The sequence below is a fragment of the Cupressus sempervirens genome, chromosome 7 (assembly GCF_028749045.1).
Source record: "Cupressus sempervirens isolate cs-2001-9-10 chromosome 7, ASM2874904v1, whole genome shotgun sequence".
NCBI classification, from domain to species: domain Eukaryota; kingdom Viridiplantae; phylum Streptophyta; class Pinopsida; order Cupressales; family Cupressaceae; genus Cupressus; species Cupressus sempervirens.
The window spans coordinates 725,031,664-725,052,416 of record NC_143124.1 but is presented as its reverse complement, the minus strand read 5'-3'; the positions used below and the strand labels follow the sequence as shown (position 1 = coordinate 725,052,416).

The 20,753-nt window shown below is 32.9% G+C and overlaps 1 protein-coding gene across 3 annotated transcripts in view; it reads right to left on the bottom strand.

Annotated features, from left to right (window-relative positions):
* Positions 1-13,332: 13,332 nt before the first annotated feature.
* LOC149549283 (protein GID8 homolog) overlaps positions 13,333-20,753 on the bottom strand; it is an 87,718-nt gene continuing 80,297 nt past the window's right edge. For all 3 annotated transcript variants that reach the window (XM_089792710.1, XM_089792711.1, XM_089792709.1), the window contains 2 exons: positions 13,849-14,005; positions 13,333-13,692 (listed from right to left, as the gene is read on the bottom strand). In XM_089792710.1, the coding sequence (XP_089648836.1) occupies positions 13,571-13,692; positions 13,849-14,005 (279 nt within the window). In that variant the 3' untranslated portion in view covers positions 13,333-13,570. The remainder of the gene's footprint in view (positions 13,693-13,848; positions 14,006-20,753) is intronic.

Here is a 20,753-nt window from a genome sequence, read left to right as displayed (position 1 = left end):
TCGAATAGCAACAGATCTAGAAAGAATAATTCACACATTCGAGAAGACAAGATCTTACAATCACGAAGTAGACAAATCATATTAAATTTCTTAAATCATTTAGGGGTCAAAATACCAAACCCTACCTGAACCTGATGCTAACATGCAATCCCCAAAACTGTAAGAGGACTCGCTTCTCTTCAATAACTTTCTTCTAAAAATCCTTCCTAGAATTCTCCTTCTCAAATTTGCTTCCAAAAATTCTCTCCAAAATTCCTGTCTCCAAAATTCACGGTCCAAATTCGTGTCCCCCCAAAAATGAACCCCAAAGTTATGATAAGGAGTTTTCTCCTCAAATCGGGGCACTAATTGTGCGTTCACCCGAGAGGACTCTTTGCTCAACTACGTTAACTCAAAATTATCTTTTATTAATCTTTGCTTTATCTTTTTTATGCATATTAAATGAATCATTAAATAACTTTATTTAATTTTTCCACTTGACTTCTATTTTTAATCTTTATTACTTTTAATCCCATGCGCACTTTATGAAATTAAAATAACATTATAATTTCCTCTTATTTTATCTTTTTAATAAATTTCTTTATTTTCAACACATGCTCGCATCATGCAATCTTCCAACTTTTAATAATTAATATATTTTCACTTTTTAATTTATTTTAGAAACTTAATTGATAAAATATTTAATTAACTTAAATAACAATAATATTTAGCATTTATTTAAAAATGAACTCTAAATATATTATTATTAAATTAAATAAATATTATAATGTTCTAAATTATCCTTAAACTTTTATCTCCAAATTTAATTCTTTTTATTTAATTAATTTCTCAATTAATTAAATATAATCAAATATTAAAATATCATAATAATCTTCTATTAAATTAAATCATTAATTAATCGTTTTAATTAATTTCTTTTATATTTAAACTCATGCTTTGATCATGCGATCTAGAAACCTTTAATAATTTAATATCTTTTCCACTTTTAATTTATTTAAGAAACTTTAATTGATAAAATATTTATTAATTCAATTAATAATAATATTTAGCATTTATTTAAAAATGAACTCTAAATATATATTATTATTAAATTAAATAAATATTATCACATTCTAAAATTATACTTAAAATTTTTATTTCCAAATTTAATTCTTTTTATTTAATTAATTTCTCAATTAATTAAATATAATTAAATATTAAAATATCATAATAATTTTCTATTAAATTAAACCATTAATTAATCCTTTTAATTAAACTTAATTAATAGAACATACATCAAGGACTCATAAACCAACATACGAAAACCCATCATAGAAGAACACATACTAAATCAAACAAAAGGGTTATAATCATGAAATAACATCATTTGATGCATTCGGAGGGTACTTAACTCAGATACTTGTCCTAATTATCAATTAGGACAATTGGCTAAAGGGTTTAGGATTTGGACTTAAGAGTTTATCTCCCCTCTCTTACCATTGAGATAATGCGATAGGGTACGCTCATCCTGGCAATTCAGGGAAGTCGATACCCGGTACCTGCAACCTACATAAAATTCACGCATTTACAGACACAATATTCTAAGCTAAACAGACAATGGCAAGAATTGGTGCATCGTGTAGATCCCGACTAGCAGGTGACTACGACTCCCTTCCTTAACCACATCAGAAACACCATACATAAAGAAAACAAACACACACACCATACACATGCAGTATGGGGTAAGTATCCATAAGAAAGCACATGTGATAATAAACCATCTAACTAATCATCATCAATAATTGAAAATATTGAATAATCATCATACATGCATGAAATATAGAGTACCAAGTAATCTCATCATATAATAAATTGAGTGTAAAACAATATCTGATAATCTGAAAGTAATGCTACTAAACATCAAGTATAAAACTGGCCTAAAAGAGTTTGGCAATTAAAACAAAATGTGAACTAGGGGTAGGCACTACATGGCTCACTATGGGTGAGTTCTCTACCCTGAGAAAGAAGAGAGAAAATAAAAACCACGACTATAGTGCAATAGTCAAAGGAAACCCTTGGCTTACTACCTCTAGTGCCTAATAACACCACTCACTTTTCTTATAACTCCAATTTATACTTTTGCTAAACCTTTGTAGTCTAATTGATGAATCTTCTCTATCTCAACTTTGAACAAATCCATCACAAACAACTTCTTACATATACTGAACTAAAATTACCAAATCAACCAACATTATTTTTAAACAAGCCCAAACTTTAAAAAATTGTAGTGGGAAGGAATGAAAAGTGGACCACATCACACACATTTCCTTGAGCAAATAGCACGTTACCCAAATGCCCTATTATTCAAAGCCCAATAAGAAATAAAATAGTAGCAATTATACCTCTAGACCACATCAATCCAATCCAAATAGAAAAATAATGAAACCATATTGTCACAAACTATATTCAGAATAAGGAACAATTTGAGACCATTGTCAAACACAAGCATCACAAAATACACCATCAGAACACAATTTTTAGAAAACCAACCTTTGGACAACGAAATCCTCAAACCACATAAATAAATAAAAACATTGATCACAATACCATCCATCAAAGAAATATGTTGTGGTCAATGAAAACCATACTAGCACATCAACAGTTTGTGATCAAGGAGTAAGGATAAATCTTAACTTCTTTCTTTTTCAATGTTTGGGTAAGATTTTTTTCTAGATATCTCTGTTGTTTTGGGTTGCATGTTGGTGTGTGTGTAACTTTAGTCTTAGGTTGTGGAAGCATGTTGATAGAGTCCTCATTTTTGTTTAGTTCCGTTCCTTGCAAGTAGGCTTCCTAGATTTATCTTTTATAATCTTGTTTTAGAGTTAGGGACCCTTCAAAACCTTCTTTTGCATTAATCCAAAATAATTTTTCATCAAAGAAAACAGCCTAGAATACTACAATGACAATGAAATCATCAACATTAAAACCTCATAATTGTAACCTCATCAACTTTGCAACATCATTAACTATGCAACATATGAACTTTGCAACATCGGCAACCAACTCCTCTTGTCAATATATATCTCAAGACCTTACTCCATGTGATGTTACCACCAATTAGTATACTTTATCTCCATCTCAAGATAGCTTTCCTTTACCAGATATTTTTTCCTACATTTGTCTCTTTTACTTCAACTTTGTTGAAGACCCTGCTAAGTTCAATTGATAGATATAAGTGTCTTTGACCTTAAAATAGGGTTGATATTCCTTCTATATCTTTTGGCTCCTGATCTATAGATGATATATCTAATTATGAGCTTTGTGCTAATTTTGTATACTCTTGTGATGAGGCTAATGATTCTTTATTTCATAAAGATTTGATTTTTGATGCAAAACCTTTTACATTGCAATGATAATAGAGTTATTTATAAAAATAAGTGATTTAATGTTATATGCTAGATCTATTTTTATCTTTACATTATGTATATAACCATCATGTTGATACATTAAATAATATATTTGGTGATACGGTGATTTCTAGAGAAAAGTAGTAGAGCTTCATCCTTGTCGTTGTTATTCATCATTCCATGCTTCAACTTATGCTTTCATTGAATACCTTAAATTTGGGATCTACAACATTGTATCTATCATTGTTCTCATCTTTCACATTGTATTAGCCGTTACAGGATCCTATGAATTTTTTTATGAACCAATTAGAAGATGTTAACCATTTATTCCTAAAATACAAATTTAACAAACAATGCTAGTCCCCTCTCTCCTACCAAATAATTTATGAGATCTCTTCTCAAGTTAATCAATCCTATACAAATCTTATCTCTTTGCTAGTATTTGGAGAGTTATCTCAACAATGCTGATTTGGGGCATTTGGTGGGAGCAAAACAAAAGGATCTTCAAACATCAATACTCAGAATCAAACCAAGAATTATTTAAAAAAACAAGTCAATTACAAAAGTAGTAAATGTCTTATAAACAACAAGAGAGTAGATGCAAATTTCACAAATTTGTACTCATAAGTTTTGGAAAATTGAACATATCTAAAATTATCATTTCAAGCAATCTCTTTCAAAATCCTAGTCAAGAGCTTGACTAAAGCAAGATGACATGTATTCTATCCCCTAAAAATTGCTACAAACTAAATTTTGACAATGCAACAAAAGGAAATCCAAATAAGTCACTATGTAGTTATGTGCTCAAAAATTCTAAGAAAAGCCTACTTAATGCAGCACATTACAATTTAGTAAAAGGTACAAATAATACCCTTACAACATTAGCCCATTTTGGAGGATTTATAATGGCTAAAGAACAATTATGATTGAAGGAGACTATCTTATCATCATAAATGCCTATAAAGAAAGAAAATCATAAATTGGAAACCTGGTCTCCAATAGACATGGAGGGAAATTGATAAATTTGACTAATATGATTCATTCACAACTATAGAGGGAAATAAACTAGCAAATAAAAAGGAGGTGTGAGTTATCAAGGACAACTTCCTATTACATAGATTTTGAAGATCACCTTGAAGGACTAGAAATAATTGAAGGTGAAAGCTAAAATCCTCAATCGGATTTTAGGCTTCAAACAATGTCTCTATATTCATTGGACCTTTGAACTTAGTGGTTGGCCCTTTGTGTTGTGCATCCACCTTGGTTTTTCAACTATTGACAGGTCACTTCCATGTTGCTACATAAGTACATATCTATAACAAGTTCCAAATGACTTGGTAGCTAGGGGACTAATGTTGGTGCTTCCCTTTGCTAAAAATCTATTTTCTTGTGTGGGATTTATGTAATTCTCCATATACAAATTTTTCTAGGATACACCAATAAATAATCAAATGGTGATTGTGAAATCTAAATGGTAGATGGCATTAGATCTTTGAACCATAATTACTGGGAAAGAAACACATATGAATGACATATCATCAATTCCTAAGAGTGTCATATCATTCCATGCACTCCTTGCAATCTCATCAACATTTGGCATTTCCTATGAAGACCAAAGCAATGAGGATACCAACGAAGATGATGCTAAGGAAAAGCCTCCATTCAAGTCTCAACATGGAATTTGTACTGTACTAAAAAAGGTTAATTAACACTTTAATTTTGTCTTCATATCATTCTATCATTGTAATGATTAGTCCTCTTTGTTTGCATAAAATATTTTTGTTATTTGGCTCCTTATACTAGATGTTTGTCATGTGTTTGTTGTTGTTACAACTCTGTCTCTTTTTGTATGAGGGATAGAAGTTTCCCTTATATCTCAAGCAAAGTCTAGGTTTTGGATTTTGGGTATCATATGTTATCAATGGTGATTTGGCTCATTCCTACCATTCAAATATTGTGTAAGGAATTGGTATAATTGAGGATAAAGAATTCACTCAAGCAATGTCTAGGTTTGGTTTTGGTATCATATGTTATCAATGGTGGTTTGATTCAACCTTACCACTCAAATATTATGTAAGAAATTGGTATACTTAATTTAACAACCTTTGACCTTTCTAATATCTCTACTTTTAATTTCTCAATGATTTTTAATATGACTATTAATAAAATAGCATAAGCTTATAGTATTTTGCTCAAAAATAAATACATTCTTCCAAGTAATTCCTTTTAAATCTATCTTTCTTTCTAAAATTTCATAAATACATAAAAATATCATAGTATTCATTATCTCTATTAAAATAATTTTCTTAAATTTAAATTTATAAACTTCTTTCATTTTTCTTTCTTTCTTTCTACTTATTAAAATTTTGCACAATAAGTTTCTAGAAGTCCTTGGGATGTATCTAATGCTTTTATATAATAAGGTAGTTTGATCATTTCATTAAGAAATTGTTTTAGTCTCTTAAATCAATAGAATAATGTATATACTATTGAGTTCATGTAATGTATGATGATTCATTACATGAATCAATAGAATAGTATATCTATTGTTTAGTTAATGTAATGTGCGATGATTCAATTGTAATGAAAAATATGAAAAGTGTGATTTAAGCTTCTTGCATTTGCCTTTTTTTAATTTTTGATAGAAGATTTAACAAAAATACTAATATTTTTTCAATTTATCATGCAATCTAGGTGCTATTTGTTTGACTCCTCCTCAACTCTTATGAAGACAATATAACAAACTTGACCTCACTTTGGTCAATGTGGTGGTCACTATATATGGAAGAACCTTTTTTCCATTTCACAATGATGAGGGTTTAATCTACAAATATTAAATGGGAAGCAATTTAGTAAAGAATGATGCATATTATTGTTATTGCAAGATCGTGATCTTATGTGGAAGATGTTGGCTAGTTGGCTAGAGTAGGATCATTGATGTTGTCATTAATGGCAATATCAGACAACGGTAAGACCGCTTAAGATAAGTAAATAGTTTGGAATATCTTAATGAAAAAAATTGTCTAATTCAGGTAAACTATGAATAGTTGGATTCAAGGAAAACCAGTTGTCAGTTTGTTATCAGTTTTGGATGGAAAACTACTTGTCACATAAGTTAGTTTTATATTTTGCACGTGTTTTGGAAGGAAACCCAGTTGTCAGTTTGTTATCGCACAAACAGAGCATGCTAGACAACATGGTCATTTTGGCCATGGAATTGATTTGACTTGTCAAATCAAGGACTTGGCAAGGTATTAATGACATCCTAGATGTTCATCCTCAACTAGTAAAAGTTAAAATTAAGTTTTGTTAACGTGTTGGTAAGATGCAATGCCGACTGAACAGAGGAGTTAAGGAAAAGGTATAAAGGCAAGCTTTTTGGTTAATCAAAGATGTCAATGTTTATGTTATGATATGATTGATATGTGAGTTTTATTTATGTTGAATAGATGTGATTTTGGTGATCAGAGCAAGATCAGAGGTTTATATGTATGAACAAATTCAAGGGACAACAAAGGACTAATCATATATTTAGGATATCAACATAGTCACAGTTTTGCTAATACTGTATACTACTTGTAAAGTTGTACATTGTTGTAAGAGCAGTGAGCTCACCCAATTTTTATAATACAACTCCTAAAAAGGTTGAGGCCTCGACAATGACATATACACTATATGTATGTAGTGGTCCCCTAACAAGGTCAAAACCTTTCACAAGATACTTTTGATTAGTGGAACATTTTATGGGTACCATCCCCACCAGGGTTTCCTTGACCAAGGTTTCCCTACTCACAGGGTAAACTTTAAGCAACCCCCTCTAGAAAAAGATATGAAGAAATTGGCGAATCTTGCATTATTTTGAAAAATAAAATAATTTATATTATTTAAGTAGTGAATCTTACATTATTTAAATATTTTTAGAACTAAATTTTATTAAAATGTGGTGATTTTAAATACTTCTAAGAACCAAATTATTAGCCAAAATTTTCTAAAATTAGCCAATTGGTGAATATTAGCCACTAAAAAATACCCTGCTTAGTTATTAAACCTCACAATATTCCCTATTTCTAATAGAAGATCGTATGTTCAAGCTTCCACAACTATTTCATGTTTACAAATTCTTTGTCTAATTATATTTAGACTTCCATGAAAGAAGACCAACAAGGTATATTTGGTATTTCTTATTCTATTGCATTGCCAATTTGAGCTTCTGGAATCCAATTTTGTTGTTGGTAAATATTGAATACAAAATGAAGGTTTGGTGTGTGAAAATCTTATATATATATATATATATATATATATATATATATATATATATATATATATATATATATATATATATATATATATATAAAATTTTAGACCATTTAATTTTAATATTAATATTTTAATCAATTCAATTATGCATATGTGTGTGTTTGTGAATGATGATACTTTTTATTGTATCAAAATTATATAACCAATTGATTTTACATCAACAATCTGGTCAAATTTATTATGCATATATTGTAAACAACATCTACTTTATATTATTTTGGCTTACATTTAAATTAAACATTCCACTATGTTTGTAAATGACTTATATTTTGACTCCTATTTTGCCTCTCAATAAAATTATAAGATGCCAACAACTTAAATTGGAGCAAAGAGCTTTTGTCATGGCGACATCTATGCAACCATTGGATTCTCTAATGTCACCAAGGAGGGACTTAATTTTTTTAACATTTTCTTTTAATTTTTCAAATTAAAAGTTTCTAATGGTTACATAGACGTTGGCTTTCATCATGGTAGCCACCTAATGAAAATGTGATTTTTATTTCTCCTTTGTACATTACTTGAATATTCTAAGAATTTATAATGTACTAATTTGTTATTGATTGTTTTAATTAGGTATGTGCGGGAGAGGGCCTAGACCCATTACAATTTAGGCATCAAGGTAAATGAGATGTGCCAAAAAGATTAAAAAGACAAATCACTAGAAGAAAACAAGATTCACAAGAAGTGAACCTAACTTGAAGTTTTGACTAGAGCGGCTAACTAGTGGGAGACAAGGTTGTTGACCCAAAATAGAGATTGCATTTGCATAGCCGACAAATATCGAAAGGAACCTTGAAACCTTGAACAAATGTCTTAAATTATTAAAAACGCGGCCAAGGAAAAAGAACAAAGCACCCAAAATAGAGTAGTTAAAAGTCAATTTCCAACAAAAATTGAACGACAGAAAAAACATAATTGGGATGGAATAAAGATTTAGATTTAGAAAGCAAACAAGATCCATGTTGGGGTTACCATTGAAGCCACCTCTATAGGATCATAAACAACTAAAACTCCACTCAAACGTCAACACCATCCTAGTTAGAAGCAAGAGAAAGGCAAGAACCTGCTACTTTGAAAGACCTCAACAATTATATAACTAAAGCTACCTCTATAGGATCAATTTCAACAAAGATCTCAACATAACTTGTAGCATCAACTAGTAAAAAAGACCAGAAAGGCTCAACTCCAAAGGGCTCCATCAGCACCCAAAGCATCTCAACCTTAATAGGAGACACCAATAAGGGCTCCAACAAGGTAACAATCTACACCTTAATAGGAGACTTGGTTGATACCCACCCAAAAAAGCACATGGGATGCCTACATGCTCCCTTCAACCATCTAATCAAATCTCCTAACTTAACTCCACAATAAGATAGCCCCTACAAACCTCCAGCTACATTCCAAGGGGAATTATTGTGGAAAACCTAGGAAGAGTCATTTAGACCCCACCCCACATCCTCTTAGAACCCATAGAAACACTGGCATCAATCTTCTCAAAACCATTGATAACAAAGCTACACACACAATGGGGTATAGAGTTGACAAGATATAACACCACAAAGAGCTTCACTCACAAGCATGTGTTTGAAGATCCTCAATGTAGAAAGTAGGAATAGAAAGCATAGAAGTGGCCTCATACACAATGCAAATTGCCTTACAGAGACATGAGGACCTAACATCAATACCCACAATGATAAGTCACAAAGTAGCCACATAACCAAGGCAAATGCCAGGGGTGTGCTTGGAAGACTTAAGGAACAAGAGAATAGGGGCTAAACAAGACTCCATAAACATAATCATGGGCCCGTGAATAATGCAATAAAAGACAGCCAAAAGGCACGGTGTATTTAGCAAAAATAGGGGCTTTAGAGTCCACAAACACTTCTATCACCCACATGGAAACGCACATAACTGCATAAACCCCTTAGGAGGGGAATGCACCTCCAACACCCCACATAGTCATGCCAAGAGTAGCCATATCTACATTTGGAGAAGTCGCTTCATCATTGTTCTCTTCTTCCACCTCTACAACTACATCACCATTTAAAATCACATTGCCTCTCCCAGTCCTACTCATTGCTCCTTGATATCCTATTACTGATTCTTTAACTTCTCTAAACATTTATTATTTAAATAAAGTACTCCAAAAATAATTTCAAAAGGAAAAATACCTTCCAATGTAAAGTTTCCTAATTATTAAACCTCCATTTCTATAATTGATTTCCACTAAAATATTGTTTGCATGGATTTTAGGGATGTCTTTCAACTTTTTTGCTTATTTTGATTTAAAACACATTGTAAAATTTGGTAGTAGTTGGGCGTTGTCTTCTAGCCATTGAATTTCTGGGTGATGATTATGTTTCATTCAGAGTTTGTCATTTCCTTCTTGACCTTTTTGTCTTTCATTTTTTAGGAGATAATTAAATTATTTGTCTTGAAGCTTTTTGGAAGGCTACTATTTTTAACAGAGGCTTTTGTCTAGTGTTTATTTAGAAGATTTTAATTGCTCATTTACATGTCTAGTGCGAACTTTTTCAATGTATAGGTTTTTCCTACATGCATTGTTGTCTAAAGGTACACTGCTCTTTTTAATGGTAGATGTTCACTAGCTTGTTTTGCAAACTTTTTACGGTAGAGATATTTTCTACATGTATGGTTGTCTAAAGGTACACAACTCTTTTTAAAATGGATATCTCTAGATGTATTTCCCCCTTTTTTTAAAATATTGGCATTCTAGTTAGGTTTTATTTACAACATATATCAGAATCTAAATGTCAAATGCTGTTAAAAAAAGCTGGTATAACCTCCAAATTATTTGTGGGAGATAGAAAACAACTTGTTCTCAGAATGGTAATTATTTTATTAAAAAAATCTTACATTGAATCTGGTGTGACGACTGAATAGGAGGTGCAAAGTAACCACAAAAAAAACACCTTGTATTGAACAAACGGAGGAAGGAATTTTATTTACTCCACTAGACCAACAGTCTAAGGGACCAGGAATTGCACCCTTTACAATCCTCTAATTTTGCAGGAACAAAAGTGAGGGAAACCAAGATCGACAAATTTTCATAAAGAGTGCTACTAGGATCAACAAAGCATGCACACACTGATGTGTGCATGCACACACTGATGTGTGCTTGTATCTAAGTGAAATGTGGAATGGCAATGTCTCTTATGTCATTGGCATTGTGGATGACTTGTAGCCTCGGCAAACAACCCAAAAAGGCATTAATAAGATCAATGAAGCTCAGAAGAAACATATTAATCTCCGTGATAATCAAGTTCATGCAGATAATTCTCCCCCTGATTAGGTAGTGTAGCCGTTACACTTGCGAATTTGCAGATCCATTCTCAAGAGCATTTATCTTCATAAATTTCCTTCAGGCCAATTTCAGACAGATGTCAATGGTATATAAAACAGCACCCAAGACCAGCAAGCATCCACAAAAAAAGAATAAATCATATAAATAAATTGAAATATATGATAGATGCAGATTTATTGCATGGCTAACAGCTGTTAACATCAAACTTATGGAAAGCATAGTCCATATTTTTTATAATTTCCTGATATTTGCTTGCATAGGCAGGTGTTTCCACATACTGTCCCTCATAAACAACTGAAACTTATTGACGGAGTGGAGTAGAGTGGAGCAGGAGCAGAAGAAGGAATTTGAATTCCATGCAGGAAGACCTTCAATAGAGGCGAGGCCAAGGATGATCCAAGCAATGCAGATGAGGATGAGTGGTCTACAGCCTGGAACAAGAAGGACAAGATGCTACTTGATTTGTTGATTGAAGCTTGTTTGATGGATCACTAGCCTGCCTCCCATGTGGTTATTAGAAAGGATTTTGTGAAGGTCTTCCCTGGTATTTCATCTTGCGGTCCTACAAAGGAGCTGTAACAGGGCTTTCTGTTCTTCCAAGCAGATGTTTTCTTCAACCCAGATCCATTCTGGATCCACCCTCGGCAATCCCTATATGAAGACTCCTGCAGTCCCAATCTCTATTAGGGACATGATTGGTTATGATCGAATGTCTGTTGGGGACAAATTGGAGCATGTGGAAACCCTGTTAGAGTTGTGGCGGGAACAGGATATCAATCTGCCAACAAGCTCGTGGAAACTGCCAGGACATTCTGGAGAGGGTTTTAACTACTATATTATGATGCCTCCTTGTATTGCTACTCCTGGGACTTCGAGACTCCTTTCTCCAAGATTTTGTAGGCTTCTATCAGTTCTTCCCACAATTTGGCCACTTGAGTGTGTGTTTTGAGGTCTGTTTAACACTGTGCAAGCCAGGGCCACTTCTAATGTATTGGTGGTGGGTGATTCATTTTCTGATTCAACATGGCATACTTCTGACCTTTCCCTAGGTGAAGATCCCCCTGCCTTAAAGGAATCATGTGCTATATGAGGGTCTCCAATGCTATAGTAGATGACAGAACTTCTACCAACAGAGAGAATGCCCTTATCGAAAGATACTCAAGCTTTTGTCTGAATATTGATGATGTTCAAAGCTGCGCTCTCAAAAGATGGTGTGTGCCTGGTCAAATTCAGGTGGCTGCCATGAGAAATGTATTTTTCTTATTCTCTTCCCAAGCTCTGTAGGAAAGAAGAACAATTTAGCGAGATCCTTGGTTCCTTGGTAACTCTGATCTTTCTTTGAAAAGATGGCCAACTAGTTTTGGCAGCTGCTGTCAAGGAAAACACCATGTTCAGACAAAAAGTATCATGAATCCTCCCAAGCATGGGAAGGGTGTCAGGATGTTATTAAAGAAAACACTGATATAAGAAATGAAGGAAAGGATTTGGACATTGCATATACGGTCCTGCTGGCAATTTGTAGGGGTCTCCCTTTAAAGATGAGAAAACTAGATGCTACAACTAAATGTCCTTAGGTTGAGCCTGACTCTTCTTTGAAATAAGGCAAGATGGCCCATTCAGGTCAACCTTTTCAAAGTTCTTTGGCAAGGTTTGGTTTCAAACCTCCACAACTGTTGTTGTGGATGTCTCTCTTCTGTGGTCTTGCTGGTTGTTTCTCAGTGACTTCTTTGGTTTGAAGGCTCTTTCTTTGTTGGTTCTTGCCTCATGTTGTTGCTTTTTCTAAATGTTCAAGATTTTGGGGTCCTTTCAAGACCTTCTTCCAGTTCATAGCTCTGGTCAAAAGTGTTTACCTAATCAAAAAAAATATTGTCATCATCTTAAAAAGATGTAACAAATCAACAAAAATCAGTAGCTTAGTTTTTATTATTCTTAGAAATAGCAAATGTGAGTGAAATCAAAGACTGGGCAGGCCACAATAGTTGCATGCCACCGAAATATAAAACTAGCATTGAATTAGGTGTTATTACAAGCAAAAGTGGTGAAAGGCTTTGATATTTAGCCCAGGACTGCAAAATCAGCTCTGACATAAGATTCTGTGCAAATGATTTCAACTGCACTACTAATAATCAAACCATACTGCAGATTTTAGAAAAAGATTTATCCAACAAAAAGATTTCACATTGAAGAGATGTGGTTGTATCATATGTGCGCATGGGAGAGGAGATGTCAGATGTGCAAATACTTGAGAACTTCTCTATATATAAGGATCTATTTTATTAGGACAATGACTTGCTGAATATCATGTCGTGCACAATATTTTGGATTTAATAAAATATAACACAAGTCATTTACAAAGTTGGAACGTCCTTTATGGATCCCTGCAGCTTGAACTCCCAGGAAATAACCATAAAATCTCGACTTACATGATCATTCAAGAAAGCATACTTTGAGACAAAAACATGTGAAGCTTTAAGCTTTTAGGCATGTTTAGGGAAACTGCAATGGTGAAGAGAAACCGAAATGTCAAGTTCAAGCCAGCTGTTCAAACAATAGGATCCTCCAGTGTTGCATTCACAAAATCCGTAATATGTGGGTAACGGAGTTTCTCATCAAGCTGTGCTTGAGCCCAAATTAACATCTTTAGGAGATTTGGAAGTTTAGGGTCTGCAACAGTAACCACAGTAAAATGGAATATAAGTATGGTACAGATTACAATAATATAAACTAAAATCATTTCATAGGAAGTGCTAGGTAAGGACTGCCAGGAAAAGATCCACAAAACAAAAACATGAAATCACCAAACAATTCAAACATACATACCTTTTTCGTGATTTTGACTTGTTAGAATTGCAGCATTCAATTCACTAGCTGTCTTTTGACGCTGAGAAATGTCTAAAAATTCTCCAACAGGGCAAGATGACGGATCTTCAAAGGCTAGCAAAGCAACAGTACGCTCAACTTCTTCTAGGAAGTCATGCTTTAAGAAAGTAATAATATCATAAAATATCAGTTCTTGAGGCTAGGAGATAATCGGCAAATCACATAAACTTGAAGATAGAATCTTTAAAAGTGCTATATAAAGCAAAATTCATCAATTCTCAAGTTGAGTCATTCTAAATCACAAACTGTATTAAGATTGTCTATGTTCAATAGAAGCAAAAATTTGCAAAAAAATCACAAAAATCGTGACTTTTATTATTTTGGTGCACAAACAATTTCTTAAGAAAAAATGCAATTTTTAAAAAAGCATCAACTCAAAAAATTACAGTTTCAATGGTTTGTCACATTCGAAACATGTAAAAAATCCCAAAAGTGCAATTCCTACGGTTCAACCTGATTAACAATACATGAATTTGTTTGAATTTTATTCAAAAGCAGAAACGACTATTTGTACTTGAGATGATACAATCATGGAAAACCAAGGGTTCAACTATAGAGACCTCACTGCTTGCATCATACATTTATGCCATCATCATAGTATCTTCCAATTATCTAAGTCTTTTTTTAAAATTTATTCTTCTTCCCATCAAGTATATGACTCTTGTGGTTGCCATTCCTGAAATATTTAATAAGTTTGTATATTGCTCATAAAATTAATAATATAAATCATTGTTGTGCTTCACAGTGTAAATTTGGTTTAAGCTAATAATAATAATAGAAACAATCTATCTCTCCTAATGCAATCTACAACTTAGGGTTTCCCTTTTGTCCATTCAGCAAAGAAGGGGGAACATAAGGGGTTCCTTCTATTACACCTAGTGTCATAGATTTGGTTAACATGAAAAATAATATCACAAAGAGCCACACATAGCACAGTAAGGAAAGAAGGAGAAGGAATACAAAAGGAGAAGAATTATTAGAGGAGGAAAATGAAAAAAATGAGGGGTTGTCTCATGTAAGACAATCTTGTAAAAGAATCTTGGGAGGGAAGAAGGAATTACTAATAGGAGAATGGAAGTTCATATTTTGAAATTATATAGGGAAAGAGTTATGAATTATTTAAATGTTACCTATATTTATTTCGCGTTCCGTCATACTAGTTCAGATTCATCTGATTATGAATATAAACAACAAAAACCTATTTCCTACAATTCATGGGTTAGACACTATTTCGGTTGCTCTCAATATCTCTATGCTACGGAAATGCCCTTAAATTTCAAAGAAAAACAAATTTTGGTCTCTTTTTCTACAATTTTCACCTTTTTTTCATAATCTGATTTTTCAAAAATCCTCAAATTTGGTTTGCCAATCTTTTCACAAACTGATTTTACTGTAAAGTTTCTACAAATCCTGTAAGATCAGACTGAGTTAATACCTCCTGTAAAGCTTGCTGCAATGATCTTTTAATATTCAGACTTGTAAGAAGTAATGTCAATAATATAAATATTATTCTGAGATGTTTTATCTCTGCAAGTAATAGAATGGGGCAGAATTGCTTAAAGGAGCAGACTATATAAATTTTTTTGCCTTTATCTACAATTATACCTTTATATATATATGACAAACAAAGGGCATGTCCCTTGAAGGTACATGACCCTATCTAGTAGGGCCCTTAATAATACTCCCATAATCGGCGCTAAAAGGAGAATAGGATTTGTAACCACATTAACTAATTAAGTTTATACTCAACAACCATTATCCCTAATGAGACGTCGATCATGCCTATGAAAGGAAAATATATATATTTTATGCTAGATAAGATATGTGCGATCTGCTCAATCAGATCAGCATGATAATCGAAGTTACAATTTTAACACTCCCTCTTAACTTGATAATCATACTAAGAGATAACATATCTAGCAACATCAATTAAGACGAATAAGCATAGATTAATACCCTATATCTATTTGAATCTTCTTAGCATATGGTATCATCGAACACATGATACTATGTCATATTACTATACCTGTGATATGACTTATCACTAATACTAGTGATAACAGTATTGCAAAGAATACAATATATAGGATAAAATCTAGAGAATAATTAAATTCTTCATTTATCCAAGTTGACTCATAGGTACTAGCATTCCTAGATCACAACATGATCCTGAGTTAAGATCTACCAAAACACAAGATAAACTCTGGAGAATAATAAAATTCTTCCTTTATCCAAATTGTGACTCACAAGCATAGCAATGTCTACATCACAATGTAATCTTGAACTCATCTAGATCTGACAATAGATCTCTATTGTTCGGCACATTATCTAAGAGATCGTCATCTCTTATAATGTCTTTTATACAAGTGTTCATTATCTCAGGAATCGTCACCTCTTAGATAATGAATACAAATGGTGGAGCCCATAACAGTCAATAGCTTGACAAAAAATTCTTTTAATAATAATCTAAAGAATACGAATGTATTACAATTCAACCATACCAAGTCTTTTCCTGAAGTGATCTATCTTCACTCGAGAGAGGTTTGGTAAGAATATTTGTTGTCTAATCTGCAGTGCAAATTTATTCTAATTTTATAGTATCTTTGTCTACCATATCTCTAACATAATGATAAGGAATTTCAATATGCTTGGACCTGTCATGGAAAACTGGATTCACAGAAAGCTTGATGGAACTCTGATTATCACAATGAATAATAGTAGGATTCATGGGTTGACCAAATAATCTCACAAGTAACTTTCTAAGCCAAACTACTTCCCAAGAGGCCATTGCAGCTACAATGAATTCTGCTTTTGTGGAACCATGTGCTACTGATGATTGCTTTCTGCATATCCAAGATATCATTACTGATCTTAAACTGAAACAGCATCCTGAAGTACTTTTTCTATCATTAACACTTCCACCCCAATCTAAGTCTGTGAATATATGTAAATCCAAGTCAACTTTCTCATATTTGAGCCCAAGGTTAAGCGTGCCTTGCAAGTATCTCATGATGTGTTTAACTGCAACTAAGTGAATCTCCTTTGGCTCACACATAAACAAACTTAAGGCATTAACAACATAGCAAATATTAGGTCTTGTATTTACCACGTACATAAGGGACCCAATCATCTGTCTGTAGAGAGTAGAATCTATGGATGGTGATTCTGTTGTTGCTTCCTTAAGTTTATGTAGATTGGTCTCCATTGGAGAAGACATAGACCTATAGTTCCACATTGCAAATCTCTTCAAGATATCTAATGTATACTTTCCCTGATTAAGTATGATGTTGTCAAAATTCTGCCATATTTTCAATCCTAGGAAGTAATGAAGGAGTCCTAAATCTTTCATTTCAAATTCTCTGATTAGATCTTTCTTGCATTGATCTATAAGATGATCATCACCTATTATTAGTAAATCATCAACATATAGTATCAATATTATCATATCATCTTTATCCTTTTTATAATAGAGGTTTAGGTCAATTTCATTCTTTGAGAATCATAAACTGGTGAGATACTTATCAATTCTTTCATACCAAGCCCTTCAAGCCTGTTTAAGCCCATAGAGAGCTTTCTTGAGCCTGCAAACAAAAACTTTAGGGTTATGAGTTTCAAATTTTTCAGGTTGCTCCAAATATAAATCTTCTATATTTTTCCATTTAGAAATGTTGTTTTTACATCCATTTGATGTACTTTCCATCCCTTCGATGCTGCAATAGCTAGGACTGCTCTTACAGAGGTGTATCTGGCAACAGGAGCAAAGGTTTCTTCATAATCAATTCCCTCTTTCTGAGAGAATCCCCTGGCTATGAATTTGGCTTTCTATTTTTAAATGCTACCGTCAGCAGCATGCTTGATTTTAAATATCCACTTAGAAGAAACAATGGATTTTCCTTCAAGTCTTGGAACAACATCGCAAACATCATTCTTAATAATGGATTGGTATTCTTCCATCATGGCATCCTTCCAAGTTGTATGTTTAATAGCATCTAAAACATTGGTTGGTTTTGATTTAGACAAATCACTCATGTTTGCTGCATAACTAGAAAATCTTTTGGTTCTTTTGCTTTCTCTAAAGGTTCCAGAAGGTGCAGCAAAGTCTTATGCTTCTTCTACTGTCTTAATGACCCAAAGTGGTCTTTTCTTTGAATTTTGAGTCTCCTCAAGATTGAGATTTTGAATTTCATCTTCAATTTCTTCAATGTTCTCCCTCTAAAACTCAGATTTAGTATTTTCTTCAAAACTAGGTAAGGGAGAGGGTTCTCCAAAACTTAGGGCTCTTTTGAGTGCTAAATTTTCTTCAAATATTACATCCCTACTAAGTTCAATGTTTTTTCTGACCAAGTATGAAAATTCTATATGCTTTAAATGTTTCACTATACCAGACAAAAACTACTTTTCCTCCCGAAGAGTTCTAACTTAGTTCTTTTTTCTTTTGGAACATGTATATATATAGGGCACCCAAAAATCATAAGATGACTTATGTTAGGTTTAACCTTAGTAAAGACTTCTTCAGGAGTTTTATCGTTAAAGTAGGAGTGAGGACTCTTGTTTTGAATATAGTCAACAGTACAAGAGGCTTTTGCCCAAAGATAATATTCTAAATTTTGGTCAAATATCATAGCTCTTGCTGCTTCTATAATTGTTCTATTTTTCCTTTATGCTACCTCATTTTGTTGTGGGTTATAAAGAACGGTATACTCCCTCTTAATTCTTGTTTCTTTACAAAACTCTTTAAACAAATCTGAAGTATATTCCCCTCCATTATCAATCCTAAGAGTTTTAATTTTATGTCCTGATAAGTTTTTAGTTAAGGTTTTGAACTCTTTCGATCTGTTAAGGATTTCTTCTGATTCTTTACACTTAAAGAAGTAAATCCAAGTTTTCCTAGAGAGGTCATCTATAAAGAGTATAGTACTAGAATCCTCCAAGAGAAGGAACTAACATAGGTCCACAAATCTGAGTGGATTAATTCCAAAACATTGTTAGTTTTCCTAGTGCTATCATGAAATGGACTTTTGGTGTTCTTACCTAAAGCACATCCTTTGCATATGCTTGGATGATCTTTATTTAGCTTAGGGAAACCAGTAAACATCTTCTCCATAATCGATAAGGTTTTGAAATTTAGATGTCCTAACCTTCTGTGCCATATTTCGTTTATATCAACAACTTCATGAATTAAGGGTTGAATAGGTTGACTGGGTTCTATATTTAATTCATGCAAGTATCCCTTTCTTTGACCAATCAATTTTGATTTCTTAGATGAAGAGTTCTTAGACCAAGTCATTACTTTACCGTCTATGAATGCAACATTATGTCCATCATCTTTAAGTGCTATAACTAAGATTAGATTCCTTTTTATTCCCGGTACATAGAGTACTGCTTTGAGATGTAGAGCACTACCCGACTTCAGTTTCAAGGAACAATTCCCAATTCCTTTGACGGAATGTGTTGAATTATCACTGATGGTAATTTCGCCATCAACTTCTTCTGATATAGAGTCTAGTGTCGAGATGATCCACTATCAATCACCCATGCCTTGCTTGATACTTCATTTGATAGTGCAAAATAAATACACGATTCTCAGGATCATAGTTATCTTCTTTCCTAGTAATATTTGTACAGTTTACTTGCTTCTTAGAATTTTAGGGCAATTAGATCTATAGTGTCCAAACTTCTCGCATTTGCAGCATTTTATTTTGGATAGATATGTCTTAGGTTTGTTATTCTTTTGATTACTCTTCTTCTTCTTGAAGTGCTTCTTCTTAACTTTATAGGAATTTGTATTAAGAACATGAAGTTCTTCATCTTCAATTTTCAATCTTCCTCCTTGCTTAAGTTTCCTACATTCTTCTTGCAGGCAATCTCCTTTAAGTTTATTAAAGTCTGGAAGATTGTCTCTAGCACTTACTACTTGTGAAAATGTTTCCCATGCATCTGGTAACCCATCTATAGCCATAAGTGTTTGTTCCTTGTCTTTAATTATGGTCCCTATACATGCAAGTTCGTCTTTTAGACTAGCCACCCTTAGGAAGTAAGAGTTCATTGATTCTCCCTTCTTTATCTGTATATAATTTAGTTGCCTTTTGTGTGCAAGGGTTCTAGTTGCATTGTTAACCTCATATGCATTTAATAATGCATCCATCATATCAAATGATGTTTGATGTTTCATTAGCATAGGTACTATTTCATTTTTCACTCCATCTAATATGCTCTGCATGGCTTTTTTGTTTCCTTTACTCCAGATAGTTTTATTAGGTTCAACAGCAAGTTGCTTGGATGCTGAATCAACATACTGTTTCACATGATTGTCTTAAAGAATCATCATAATTCTGAATTTCCAAGCAATGAAGTGTTATTTCCCATCAAACCTATCCTCGGGTCTGATTGTGCTTGCCATTGAAGATAGAAAGATGTTGCTAGATATATTAAGTCTGATTGTCAATTTGCACAGCCTAGGTTCAACTACCAAAGCTCTGATACCATGTAAAGTTTCTACAAATTCTGTAAGATCAGACTGAGTTAATACCTCCTGTAAAGCATGCTGCAATGATCTTTTAATATTCAGACTTGTAAGAAGTAATGTCAATAATATAAATATTATTCTGAGATGTTTTATCTCTGCAAGTAATCGAATAGGGCAGAATTGCTTAAAGGAGCAGACTATATTTTTTTTTTGTGTCCTTTATCTACAGTTATACCTTATATATATATGACAATCAAAGGGCATGTCCCTTGAAGGGACATGACCCTATCTAGGTCAGCTCTTAATAGTACTCCCATAATCGGCGCTAAAAGGAGAATAGGATTTGCAACCACATTAACTAATTTAGTTAAGTTTATAC